Here is a 14,883-nt window from a genome sequence, read left to right on the forward strand (position 1 = left end):
CGGATGGTGCCTGTGTTTGGTCTTTGTCGTTGTGTTTGAACTGTCAGACACACCTAAAAGGTCACCAGAACCCCGACATGTCCATCAGAGTCAGGCTTTGTTCTGCTGTCAGTGAGATCAAACAGCCCGTTATTATTCAAAGCACAAAGGGCTTCACTTAGTCTGCTTTTATGAACCTCACAATGGCTTCCTGTGGCCTTCTCCTGTGGGACGGACACACTGTTAAATAGAATTATTTTTAATTTTTCTTTCATATGCATAATGCGTACACTTTGCGTGTTTAAAAATTCGCATGACAGTTAAAATAGAAAAAATTAACAAAGAGATGTGACGTTATTACTGCAATTTTCATTTGATACTTGCGCTCTCTGTTATCTTTACATCGAACATAAAGGGAGTATCGCTCCCACAGACTGATGGAGTTCATGCTGCCAATTACTGGACACACAGTCAGCCTGTCAGACACGCTTCACTTCACTCTGCACTCTTGCACAGACACATGCAGTACACTCAGACCGTTAGCTAGCGCACCCCGTGTGTCTGTGTGTGTGTGTCAGGTGTGAAACTGCAAATGACAAGATATACTGATTAATTAAACATGTGAAACCCACTTATCAGGAAGCTACTGACCATATGCATGAGTGCAAACCACTCATGAATGTGTGTCATATACATTAGTTAATTTATAGTTAATTCACCTCCTTATTTGCTTAAAATGTTTGTGGAGATGCCCAAACCTTGTAGAATAACAGTGTATATGTCTATGAAGAAATAGAAATGTCACCAATACTGATGAATCTTATCTTATTTGCAGATGGGCTAATATAATTTGACATGTCTATAGGGGCCGTTATAACAGAGCATCCATACTAGTAACACTGTGCTTGCTACTAATGATATCCCACTCAGCTTCCCAGGATCATATTGTATGTGCCCAAAATACAAGTTGTGCAACATTTGTACTTCTAAACCAGAGCTTACAAATTGCAAGATAATCATCCCGCACTAATGATCCTTTAAAGATTCAGGACATTTACCCTTGAAAAACACACACAGTAATGTTTATCCCTGAGTTTCTTTCTTTGTTGCTTCCTTCCCACCGCAATCTGACTTTCTGTCTGATGCTAATCTCGGTGATAAGGTGCACGTGGTTAACTTTGGGCTTTTCCTCCATTCCCTGTCGAAAACATAAACTGTGAGGCAGAGGGCCTGGCTGCAGGAGAGCAGAGAGGTGTTAACTGTAGATGATGCTCTCTATTTATAGGATCTAACTGGGTGCTGTTTTATGCTTTGCTGGGACATCCTCTGTCACGCACACCAGATGGAGACCCGGTATGTTGGTGAAAGAGCTTGAGTGTGTATGTGTGTGTGTGTGTGTGTGTGTGTGTGTGTGTGTGTGTTTGTTTTCTCATTCACATATGGTTTCTCTCTGTGACTCTGAGGTAACACTTGCTGTCAGATCAGGTGCCTGCCACAGAGAAAAAGGGGGAGGAAAGATTATGTTTAATGCTTGTTTAACCAGACCAGATGGCAAACGAACACACGAGGACTGAAACCAACTGAAAGCCTGCGTTTACAACAACTTCCTCTTAGCTTAACACCTCCCAGGACAGCAACCTCCTTGCGACTTGCAACCACTGTTTTCCCTAGTGTGACTGTACCATAAAAGACAGGTGTTCAAGTTCAAGTAGCAAATAACAATTAAAACAGTTCCATCAGGACACGTCTTATACGTTTTACACAAAGTATTGTTTTTTATAAAGCGTCGGGTATGATCAATAGCAGCCAAAGATGACTTCTTAAAGAAAGAAAATGTTCCTGTGTAAATAAAGCTGCAAAGACAACTTAAGAGCCGCCTGCAGTCCAAGAGCGACTGCACAGCATGACTCTTAAAACATAAAAAAGCATCAAACTTGATGACTCATTTGCTTGCAATCATCTACTAAACATAAGAGTTACTAGGCAAGTCATCATTAAGAGTCACAAAACCCAGAATCATGTTTGCAGGCTGGATAATATGTTGCACCGAGTAGGCTGGAAAAAGGTTTTTCCATGCTGCTCCCTGTGCTAAACAATAAATCAGGTTTATGACAGTTTCACATTGGCCTGCATTTGGACAGCCATTTTTAAAAATTATGTCCAAATATATGCAGAGAAATATTGTCGGTGGAGCTTTTTTCTCTGCAATGAGAACGCAAGGACGAATTGGAAGAGAAAAAATGATTGCGAGGAAAAAGAAGTGTGGCAGGGAAACACTTTACAGCCTGCAACGAGACACTTGTAATTTTGTCTTATTTCCTTTAATGCAATTATTATGACTGCAGAATTATAGTGTCATATTATTCTTATTATACCAGTAAATCTTTTCGTCGTTGCCTCTCCTTCTCTCTGTGCCACTGCTGACAGTCCGTCATCATGTCACATGTTTTATATTCTTACATGACGCACATAGCGAATGTGCTGTTAATGGTGTTTATGTAGATATATATGGTTTCTTTGTCTGCCCTTATTAGCGAAGAGCTTACTAAATGACAACAAATAAACAGGAGAATAAGAGGGGCAGTTGTATTTGGTCATCGGTCATGGTTTGGGTTTGAAGAGGTGAAGCTGTCAAAAGCCTTTTAAGTGTCTGGGCTTCCTGTACTTTATTGTTTCTGATTTGTTTTGAAACACCTTCTTTCCTTTCCTTCTTTCCTTCTTCTCTTCTTCGACCCGCTTATCATTCATCCTGCCCTCCGTCCCCTTCACCCCTCCCACATTTCCTTCTCCCGCTTCCGTCCTCCTCTTCGTCTCTCTGTCTTTTCACTAATGTGTTGCCAACAGGGTGCCTTAGCGACAGGCTGCAAAAGCCATCGCCAAGGCAACATATTATGGTCTGCGGTTGCAGAGGCGTTTGTCGGGAGGCGGGGGGATGTAAATGGATGCTGCATCCTTAGCTCCCTGGATTTGCTTCTCAGAGGAGAAGAGGTCAGACGATCAAATATTAAGAGTCTGATGTCTGTGATGCACCTGTCTGGATGTCTTACTTAATTCTGACATCACCATGGAGGGTTTCTAGTAAAAGCACAAAATAAGCAGACACAAATACAATTCAGTATCACTGGTATCAGTGCACTGGGGCAAACTGCTTATAGTGGGCACACACAAAACCTTATATTGTGTACAGGACTGTAGTGATGTTATATTATATAGTTATAAACTATCATTCTAGATTGCAGTGGCACATCAGCTGCCAGTTTTTACTACAATATATCAGGATAATCTGGACGTTTACACCGTGGCTGCTTTGTGTTCTTGTAGATGTAGCAGTGTCTTAATATTTTGATCAAATATCATCCAGAAAATGCCAAAAATGTGCCCGTCTACTCCAAAGGCAAAATAAGAGCACAATAGGAAATAGAAAACAAGTCCCTGAGGGGCATATTTGGCGCTTGTGATTAGCACACAGTTTAACTGAATAATATTGGTTGTAACAATTGATAATCAATGGAATAAGGAAACTTTTAAGGCGTTAGGACCCTGTGGACACATGAAGAGAAGGAAGGAAGGAGGTGAGAGAGGTATCTGGCATTAAGGGTTGATGTCTACTACACGCACGCACACGCACGCAAACACACTAGTCCTCCTCTTAGGCTGTGCTTGCTTTGTTCAGCTTCCAGCTCTACCAGGCACACTCATAAAAACACACAGATCCCTTCACTCGCACCCGTAGTGGGCTGGACTTTATATTATGCACGCCCATGTTGCAGCTTAACACGCACACACGCACTGTCAAGGCACAATGTGCACACTGTACACATATGAATAATTCAGATCAATACCACTTGAAGGCTGTTCATTTGCGCAAGGTCACCTACTAACACACTGCCTTAATAAGCAGAGCGTCTGGAGACACACTCGTGCACGCACATCGGCAGATATAGACTGTCAGCTTTTCTGTAATGGAAGTGGCTGAAAGTCAGCAGTGGTTTTAGTAACAAAGACCTACAAAGCCTCCTTGCTCTGCCCCTCCTTCTCCATCCTCATCTTCCTTAATTCTTGATCCTTTGTTTGCCTGTTTCAGAGTGTGTGTCTGTCTGTCTGTGAAGAGCCAACGTAAACTGAAGAGAAGGAGGCTGGTTTTCTCTTCTGTACAGTCTGGTGTTGCAGAGTATCATATCCAAGCTCTATCTGTCTTGCAGCTCTTTGTTGCTCTGCTAATGCTATGCTAATGCAATGCTAATAGACCATTCACTCTATTGGCTTAAGCTTCAATGATACGCACAGGCGGATGTGAGCTGAATCACTCTTGCGTTACATCATGTCAGCCTTAATTTGCACAGCGAAACGCCACAACAGACACTGTGGGAACATTTTAAGACGCAACATAACTGTTTCTTTTAAGTAATAGTATTCAAAAGCAACAGCACATGAATGAATGACGCTCTCAGCTCTTGCAGCTGGGCAGCCTTTGAATGGTGCTCCAGCAGCTGGAGGAGAGTGTTTGAGCTCAACTTCCGGTGATTTCCCAGAAAACACTGACTAATTCGCAGCAGGGTTTGGATCAATTTAATTGCACAGAGGAAAATTGCACAGAGGAGATTTCCATCAGACCTGCTGTAATTAATGAATGCTAATGTTTGACAAAACAATTCATCAGCAGAGGCAATGGAAAGGTGTGTGCATCCAGTTGTGGTTAAGCTATATTGTGACATACTGAAAGATTAGGTCTTTTTTTCTGTTTGTGTGTGTGTGTGTGTGTGTGTGTGTGTGTGTGTGTGTGTGTGTGTGTGTGTGTGTGTGTGTGAGGAGTAGATGTTAGGAATAAACTGTTTTCTACCAACACTCACTAGTCTCGGTGCCAGTTCTGATGCCAAATCAGCTTCAGTCCCTTTTGAGAGCCAACCCACATTTCTTATTAGCAGGATTTGGGGTCATTTCTGTGGGAAGAAAAATTGTGGCTAGCAGAATGTGTTGGCTGAATCCACCAAGAATTGGAATTCTTTTCAGAAGCCACTCCCACACCCGCTGATGGCCAGTTTCAGGTTTGTCATGCTGGTTCCAAATTTATTTATTTTTTTGGGTGGAAATACATGGAACAGGTTCTTGATGGGGTAAACACATCTGTAAATACAGGTGCTCATATGTTTAGGCATTAAAAAACCAAACATGAGTGAGGATTTACAAGCAACCATGGATTCCCATTGTTTAACAGTACCCTGGAAATTTAAATTATATTCTGCCTTTGATCCTAGTATTTAGCAAAATTCCCTAATAAGAGGTTTAATGTGCTCATATAGATTAACATACACTGACCAGATACTTTATTAGCTACATAACACGGCGGTCAGAAGGAGCTTTGCCGTGATATCTAGCTTTTATTTTTCCACTGCATGTTTAGCAGACAACACACAGGGAGAAATACAAAAAAAAAAAGTTATTTGTACCATTTTGTCTCACTCAGTCGCGACCCTATCGCCCAGACATCCCGAAGCACCAGACGGAAACGGTTAGATTAATAGTTTTCAGTCAGCGTGTCTGTTCCTCCTCCACATCTCCCTGTATCTCTATGAAGATGATACAGTCGTCTGCTTTGCCTTCTTCACCGTGATGGCACCAGGCTGTTCATTCACATACAACTCTCATTCATCAGCTTCTCTTCTGTTCAGTTTTTTTCTTCCTCTTGCTTTCCCTGCTGTATTTTGAAAGCAGGACATAACTGGGTGCAAGCAGAGATAGCATGCAGTGAGTATGTGTGCGTGTGTGCTAGAGAAAGGCACCTTTGTTTTACACTCCACCATAAAGTCCACACTGACGTCAACTAATTGCCGGATTTCTGAACTGGAGCCGTTTGGTGTTTCAGACGTTCCTTGAGTGAGTTTTTCCCAGGAATCCTTTTCTGATTAAAGCAGACGTCACACAACAAAAATACATTTCAAAAATGAACGACTTCGTTGTTTGCGTTAATTGGATCCTTGCGTTTCTGCTGTTAATGTGCCAGTCTGATAGTTTTGGAAAGCTCAGTCATCCCTAACCACACTGGCTTTCCACTTTTTCATTCCTCCTCTTCACTGTTGGTGTGTTTTTTTCCTGTGTGCTTGTGTGAAATTTACCTCCCAGTTTAAGGCAGGGGAGGCTACGTCATGTTTATATGAAAAATGGATGTTTTTTTATTTAACAGTTGCATTCGTAAGAACTCAAACCAGTCATTTTTGCTGTTATAGTACAGTCAGGAATGTGTCACCATTAGCTTTCAGCTGTCAAAAATGAATATTTCATTATAGCAAACATTACTAACAGAGTTTGTGCACTGCGCAGGGCTTTGCTGCGTTTCATTTTACCATTCAAAGAGTAGAAGAGCAAGAAATGAAGCAAGAAATGAGCAAGTGTGACGAAATGAACGAACAAATGTGTTTGTTTTTCTTCACGCGCTCCCATCGCTCTCTGATGTGTTGCCTAACCATGATGTTTCCAGCATCAAATTTAATGTGCCCAGATCTTGAAATTTCTACTCGAGGCCAGAGTCGCTCTGACAGGTTTTATCACTTCACTTACAAATCATCTTTACTTTGAAGCCAGATGCGGCAGTTTTTGCCGCCCCCCAATTGCTCACTGGAGCTGTAAAATTGGTGTGCAGGATTTTTATGGTAGATCTTCCTATTTTAGAGAGGTGTGGAAAGGTCCCGCTCAATCGAGCCTTTACTGAACCCCACCGATTTGAAGCTGCCACTGACCTCAAGGTTTCTCAAGGCATCTTTTCTTTGCATCTGCTGAGGCCTCAAGGCCAGCCAGGCTTCTTTTATTTACGGTAATATTGGCGATGATACGGGACCTCACTGTGTTCACTTATCTAAAAGAAGAGTAAAGATGTAAAGGTGTGTTCAGCAAACAAATCTCTGTTGGAGGATACATTTAGAGCTGCCCGTCGATACTTCTAGTCAACAAGTCTGTTCATCTTCATTCTTTTCAGTACCAAGATATGTGACAGCAAATGTTCCTGAATTCTTTCTCTGGATCTTATTAAAATATTATCCCTATACTAGTGAAAACCACAAGAAAATTCATACCACTGTGTGTGGCATTTGTGTGTGGACAGCAAAGGAAGAATTTCATTGCGCAGAGAAATGCTATTTCTTCTGTACACATGACAATAAACACTTTGAATCTTTGAATCTTGATTCTAAAAATATTGTCTGCACCGTTTACATCTTATTGAAAAAGTGAGAAAAATGGAAACTCAAACTAAAACCATCGAATTGCAGAAATAATTTGTTTATAATATCATAACCTGTAAAACCACCGGTGTGATTGAAAGTTATAAGCAAATTTAGAAAAATGGAAATTTAGAAAAGTTGGAGTTCATGGTCATAACCACAGCAGCCAAAGTGGCTTTATGCTTGAAGCGCTCACAGCAAATGGGCTTATTATTTCCTAATTCAGGACTAGCCGGGTGTTGGAACGTTTTCATGAAATGTGTGTTAAGAGGGTGTGAGAGATACTGCAAAGTATGGAGAAACAGTGTGAGCGTGTAGTAATGAGCTGAGCGGGCTGGGGATTGGGAAAACGTTGGTGTTGCTTTCGTATTATCTGTTCTGCTCCGCTGTGCTCGGAGCGGCTTTGCTCTGTGTGCACGCAGTCGGGAAGAGCTGCTTAACGCTGCTTGTGCATCCTAGGAATTAAGCAAAGGGATTTTTCAACTATAAATATGGTGTTGAGATGTGTTCACAACATCACAAGCACACAGTTGTGTTTTGGTGTTGACATTGTTGGATTGTTTCAGTGGGAAAATAGCGAGATTTGAGCAAGATGTGTTAATTTAGCCTGTTTTAGAATGCAAGGCAGTTTATGTCCCCAAAACAGATAAAAAAACAAGATTAATTGCATTTCAAACCTCATTAATGAGCCAATTTAATGATTTGTAGCAGCAAGCGCTGATGATTTGTTGTGTTTTGTTAGCACTAGGAGGGATAGTACGTTCTAATTATCTCCTCCTCTCCCACTTGTCACTCTTCCATTTCTCTGCACCACCATCCATTCTTATCTTGCACACACACACAGACACACACCCGGGTTATGCAACTCGTTATGTGCTGTGTTGTGGCCAGTCTTTGTTCCCGGGTGTGCGGTAGTGATGTCCTGTTCTTTCATGCAGAGACGGCTCCTCTGCCTGAAACAAAGAGAGAGAGAGAGAGTCTGGAGCTTCATCCACTTCAAATAAATCAATTTTCTTTCCAGAAACCTGCGCAATCCCCTTGGCAACCACAAACACACACTTTCACTCAATATTCGAGCAATCTGATCTAAGTTCTACCTTCAGAGTAAATTATTTGCAGCAGTGCATCAGTGACTGAAAGACTCTTGTTTTTCTTCAGACAACAATATTTTTATAAGTGACATAAAAGTTTTGTGATTTAAAATCTGACTTTGCAGCGTTTTGGTGCAGACCTTCTTCAGAATTATGCATAATTATTTATATGTATGCTGTCCATGTCCATGAAATCATTGCTTTGTTTGTGTATCCTGTATCATTATAATAATAACTAACATTGCAACTGACCACGGATGTTATCTGAGCATTCAGTTAGCATTAAATGCTAACCATTTGTTCCAGGAGAGAGTTTTATATAAGCAGAGGATTTATTTTTTTATTTTTTCTCCCCACATTGCAAAGCTATCACATCACAGCCACGTGACTGGTCGGTGCAATGTTGATCCTGGACCAACATTATTACGATAATGCAGACACAACACAACACAGGGATATTAGGCATACCTTTGCTTTGCCGTGTCTACTCGAAAAACAAAATAAAAGGATACCCCTGCATCAAAACTGTTGTGAACTAATCTATGAAATCAGCAAATAGCTTGAAAATGTCACCGTTGGAAAATGTTGGACAGTTGAACAGTGAGTTTGGTAGCCCAGGTTAAGTGTTTGATCCCCACGGATGCCGTGTGTGCAGCCAGCGTACACCTTTAAATCTGTCCATCCGTGTATAGAGGCAGAGAGTGGGACCAGAAAAAAGGCCCTCAGTTTGTGGATGTAAAGACAAAGCTAGACTCCCGTCCTTACAGTCCATTTCTTTCTAGAAGTCCTTTCCTCTCTGCTGTGTCACGCCCAGGGTTTCATGCCCGGTTGGTTTAAGTGAGTCTGTACACTGAAAGCAAATCTGATTTCTTTGCAGTCTCCTCTCTCTCCCCCTCGTTCTCCAGGAGCAGTGTCATGTATTGTCAGTTAACCTCTGTGACGGGCCGTAACCTGACTCGCTGTTAAAACCATTTCCACTCAGAAAGCATGTCAGTTTCTTTCTCTCCAGTCTCTCAAGCTCTCAGCAACAATAACATCACAATAAAGTCGGTTTTATTTCATTCTTATTCGCTCACATTTTTACATTTTTTGCCCTTTACAGGTGTTGTAATTGCCACATCATGAATTGCAGCGTTGCTTTGTTTAGGTTTTGCCGTTCCTCATTAGCTGCCAAACATTTTAAACATTTTTCATGGACCTCTTCCAGACTTTCCCAACTTTCCTTCGAGTGTTTGTCTCACTGTGTTTGATCCCACCCTGCTCTGCAGTACCATACGCCATGGCTGGATGAGCTGTGGATCGGATTGGATTGGAAGGAGAAAAGTTTACACTGCTGTGACTCTTCATCCATGACAGAGGAATGACAACATTTCTCTCTTTCACGTTCCCTTCCTCCATCTCTTCCTCTTTCCCTCTCTGTCCTGATCTGTTCCCTTTTATCCTGAGGTTCACTCAGGCAATAGTGTTTGACTTTGAAAATCCATCTGTTTGCTCCTCTTTCTGACACTCTCTGGATATGTCATCATTTCCCCCTCACATTTTTTTATCTGTCTCCATCGCCCCTTTCATCAGCATTTCTGCTGCAGAGGATCAACAGTGGGGTTACTGTAAAATAAATCCTGACACAACCTTTGCTGCTGCTGAAAAAGCAGAGGCAGCGGTCAGACGCTATTAAATATGTTATCAGATAACATGGAAGTTGACTTGTTACCGTATCTGCAGCGTAACCGTAGACCTACAGGCTGAGAAACATGAGAAGCAGGCTCAGGCACAGTGTGTGTGCGTTTACATAAAATAATAATGAACATTTCAAAGCATGCTTATGTGAAAATGAAGGTTTGCACATCAAATACACCTGGGTGCCAGGAACAGGAATAGAAATTTGTTAGGTTGTTTTTTATATAGAAGGGTAATGACTGAGGTATAAAAATCCTGCACACAGGTATTTGAGGTATTTCCATCTGTCATAGTTAATGTTAATGTCATTGCAATGATCAGCAGAAACATATATATTTACTATATTTAAAAGAACAGCTGCCATCACCATCCTTTTATTCCAGATTCAGACAGTGAAGTTCTCATTTTAGCTGTTAAACTGATAGTTTGGTCAGATTGATGCAGATTGCAGCGAGAAGAACCTCTGACATATCGGTTTATCAGTTTCTGCAATCCAGCCTGTACTGTTTGCTGGTTTTTTTGTTTTCCGTTGTGTAGAGAGTCAGAGGATCACACAGATGACTGACAGTCTGTTGGATTATTGCAAATGTGCAACAGTTTCCTAACATATCAGTTCGTATTCTTTAGAGCTTGTCGTGCTCCTGCCCAGCTCGCTAAAGAATCAGCAGGTAAAGCAGGTTTAAACAAGTCAGGCACACTGGAAAATAACAGATATGCAGACAGGAAATGGACTCAAGTAAATAATAAAATATGCCAGAATTCTCTCTCCTCTTATTGTACACACTGGCTGACCTGCAGTTACTCTGTGACACTGTATCATATATATTAGGTTGTTCCACAAGATCACTACCTAATGGGACAACTGAATGGACCAGATGTATTGCAAAGAAAGCTATACTTTCCCTGCTGCTGTAATCAATGATGTGTCTCTAAAAGTCTCTAACATCAAAATGTCATTTTGCCTCCCATGTGGGAACAGCAGCCCCTTTTATTTGTCTGGTATAAGAGAAATCCATATCAGAACTCAGCTAGAAGCCAGCTTTAAGTGGCCGTTTACAGAACTGCACTTTTTGGCCCTTTTCCTCATTGGTCTCACTTTTTAACTCGGGAGATTGCTGCTCACCTTTCCTCAGAAAAGGTTTGAGGAACTATTCATTTGCTGCATTTTCAACTCCAATGACAATTTGTCAGACAGAGCAGCGTTTGCTGTTGCTGGAAATTCGTGGATCGCAGTGATTGCTGCCCAGCTGAAAACCTGATCCAACAGTTCTGACATCTGTTCAACCTCCAGCCATAATCAATGGTTCCATTATCAGGCAGGCCTATCGATCAGTGAGTTCAGAGCTTTTAACCACTGTTTGCACTCGATAATAAAATGGTTATAAAATGGGTTGGGAGAGTAAAATAGGACATGGAAAGATGAAAAATTAAAAATCAGGAAATAGCCCAACGAATGATGAGTCGATCATTTGGAAGAAATAAAAGAGCAGAATGCATAAAAAAAACAGAAAGAAGTGAGACAGATAGATAAATGTCCTTCAGTCTGATGCTTCGCTGCAGTACACCTGGTTATAAGATAACATATTTTGAAATTTCCTCCACTTGATAGTGTCCGCGGAGCATTTTAATAATTCACTTAAAGCCTGGTCATTTGGGGGAAAATTAAAAACACACTGTAGATCTAAAAAATGACCCAAGCAGTAGCATTTGTTTATATATTTATGTCGTCCTTTATCACCTTTTTGTTCTATTCATCCCTCCGTTTCTTTCTTTTGTTGTCGGCAGTTCTCATTGCAGAGTAGCTTGTTTCCATGGAAACGGAGTGAGCCAGATGAGCTTGGCTGCTTGCACTGCAGCGTCTGTCCTGTGTGTACATGTGTATGTGTGATGATTGGCTGTAAAGAGAGGGAAGGATGATGATTTATGATAGTCTGATGCACTGGGAAGATAGTTGGACAAACAGTGGATGATGTGTCTGTGTGTCTCTTTATTCTAGCACTTGTACCTCCACCTCACAGCTGTAATTCCACGCTCTTATCAGTGTTGATTCAAGTCTCCACAGAAATGATACACATCACCACTGCAGTGACATCCAAAGCTTAGCCCAAGAGGGAGAGGAAGTGTGTCATATGAAAGAGTGTGTTTGGAATTTCATATTTCTGTGTGTGTGTGTGTGTGTGTGTGTGTGTGTGTGTGTGTGTGTGTGTGTGTGTGTGTGTGTGTGTGTGTGTGTGGCTTATAAGGTTCTAGAATGATGTTCAGTGGCAGATTAAGGCTCAGATTTGCTGCTGTACATACAATATTGTATTGTTTGTAAGATAATAAGATGACAAGAAAAGAGCTGCTCAAACAAAGATGGTCTGGATATTTTACCACTTACAGGTACACATCAAGCACAGACAGATAAGAAAAGCATTTAATGACTCTGGTGTGCCCATTCATGGCAGTCACGATGAAATTTAAAAAAATAGGTTTTGAGTATTTTAAATATATTTTTCTAATTCTAATGCAGGCCTAAATCTGCCAAAAAGCAGATTTGTATCCAATGTAGCCAATGTCTCATCATCCATTACCTTTTGTACTTTTGAAGATACAACGTCAATGTTTGTGCTGACACCGTTTTTTAAAAAACCAGGAATGACTAATGTCCTTATCCGGTCCACAAGTCTGATTTTGCTCTTTATGTATGTAAAAAGGGCTTTTTCTCTGTTGTTGCCTTTCACACTTTAAGTCCTTGACATTTATACATTGTGACTGCTCTTGTAGTAGTAGAGAAAACCCAATTTGTTCTACCCATGCATCTTTTTGTGGCAGCAATCTCAGTCCTACCTTTAAGCCTCAATAAACTCTGAATTGGTTTTAAAAGAAAGGAAAAAAATCATTTGAAAGGAAAACTACACTGCACTATGCTGTAAATGGAATTTTTAATGTCTCTAACTTGGATGTTTTGACATAGGAATCTGAAGAGATTGATTTTGTACAGCTTAAACAAACACAACAGGACATGGTAATTAGTGGACCTAAAAGATGCTCGCAGTCCAATGTGGTCACGTTTGGTCGAAGCCAGGGTAGCTGTTTTTCTGGTATTTATGTTTAATTTAAGGATTTAAGTCTCCAGACTGCGGCTTCATGCAGTTACACTGACTTAAATCTGTTATTTAGTGATATTAAAGTGCAAAAGAACCCAAAAATGACGTCCCATTTGCTGCACAAAACAATCCTAATCTGTTTTTGTCTTGATGCTGACAGTTGAGATTACCACTTTTTGATGGCCCTAAGTCCCTGCTCTCTCCTCTTCATTTCAGCCTGAGTCCGTTCTTCATTTTATTGAAACAGTTCACAGTCGATATGGTGTCAAGACTTACTAATGAGGCTCTGTGTGTGTCTTTGTTTCAGAACTCCCAGAAGAAACGAGGAGCACGACCCAACAACAAACCTGACAAAAAGCTCGCCGCACAGGTAAGAACCAAGCACGCACACGTCTGTGTTTTCCTCCAGAAGGTTTAACAAATCAATACGAGACACAATGTGTTGCAGCTTGGGACACTTATAGCAGGAGAGCAAGTGGCATGAGAAGTTACGTCTGTAGGTTTCAGGGACGGAGGGAAACCTTTACAGAACTATACCACTCTTTGCGAACACAGAGTATAACTCCTCCAAAAGCATCTGCAAGGCTGTGATATAATACAACTTTCTTTAATAGATAAACACTCATTCAGGATATTTCTATTTCTTACAGCGAAGCTCCATTCCTGCCTGTCCAGACATCCACAGCTAACGATAACAGCTAAAGATATGAAATATAGATATTAAACTGTATCATATTGTGGTGTAGCTTTTAGTGTCAGCATCGCCGCAGGCAACTGTCACCTCTCTGGGAATGTAATCACATGTGCTGCAGGTGGGCTATGACTGTTATTAGCCCTGATCAAGCAGGAAAAACAGAACAGCGCTGAAATAATTATGAAAAGCTGCCCTCCATGAACGTTCCCAGACATAAATCATACCCTGCACTAGAGTATGATATTGTAAAGCGTAACATGCATATGGAACATGCCATGAGGAGTTGTTATGGTCTCATTTTTATGATGACTAATTTTTATGTGGTTAATAATTGAAAACAGGCAAACAAATAAATTTGAATGCGGATATTTTAGTCACCACTAGAAAAACCCTAACATCTCCTCCGTACGTCTTATTATTTGTTTCAGTCCAAACCTTCACTTGTGTTTTAAGCTTCAGAATAGACGCTGAATGTGTCAAGTTAGGAAACTTCTCATCCTTTCTGTGTTTTGGCCTTACAACTCATGACTTTGTTGTTTGCGCGTCTCTGCTTATTTTGAGCGATTTCCTCTGGGGATCACACTCTTAGCTATCCAAACGGGCTGCTTGCAGTTTGAAGCAGACAGATCAGCAGTTCCCTTCTTCCTTCTCATCTTTACTCTTCTCCATCTTGTCCTGCAGGTGTTTGTACTTCCTGTAATCCTTATCTACTCAGTTCTTGTTTGCTTGGGGAATACAGCTCAAGTCTCAAGATTACACTTTCAGTCTCTCCTTCCTTTTGATTCTGTAGCTTTTTCCTCCACTGTTTTTGAGTCGATCCCCCCTCATTAATCTTCTGAGTCATTAGAAGAGTTTAAACACCGCCCAAAGAATGTGAAAACAGGGACTAAAGAAGTAAGTGGTGTAGGAGCTCAGGTTTTACACAAGAACAAACTACACAGATGCAGAATAAAAACTCAGCAGGCTAACAAATCACCACAGAAGGTGTTTGCAGTGAAGGTAATTATCTACACCGCCATCTCTCTGGCTGCTAACACAAGCCGGGCCCGGGCTCCCATTCCAAGCCACATACCATAAATGGCTGTAAATTCGCCGGCCCTCGTCGAGCTTAATGTGGTTGGAATCGCTCCACAGGCCGT

General features: G+C 41.1%; 1 protein-coding gene across 2 annotated transcripts in view; it reads left to right on the forward strand.

Annotated features, from left to right (window-relative positions):
* The window catches only part of mtcl2 (microtubule crosslinking factor 2), an 88,961-nt gene that overhangs the window by 41,650 nt on the left and 32,428 nt on the right, over positions 1–14,883 (forward strand). For both annotated transcript variants that reach the window (XM_085260509.1, XM_085260510.1), the window contains exon 5: positions 13,358–13,420. In XM_085260509.1, the coding sequence (XP_085116635.1) occupies positions 13,358–13,420 (63 nt within the window). The remainder of the gene's footprint in view (positions 1–13,357; positions 13,421–14,883) is intronic.

This window comes from Mchenga conophoros, linkage group LG20, assembly GCF_057382185.1.
Source record: "Mchenga conophoros isolate Kocher_MC1m ecotype Shallow Benthic linkage group LG20, M_conophoros_male_GT1.1, whole genome shotgun sequence".
Lineage (NCBI taxonomy): Eukaryota > Metazoa > Chordata > Actinopteri > Cichliformes > Cichlidae > Mchenga > Mchenga conophoros.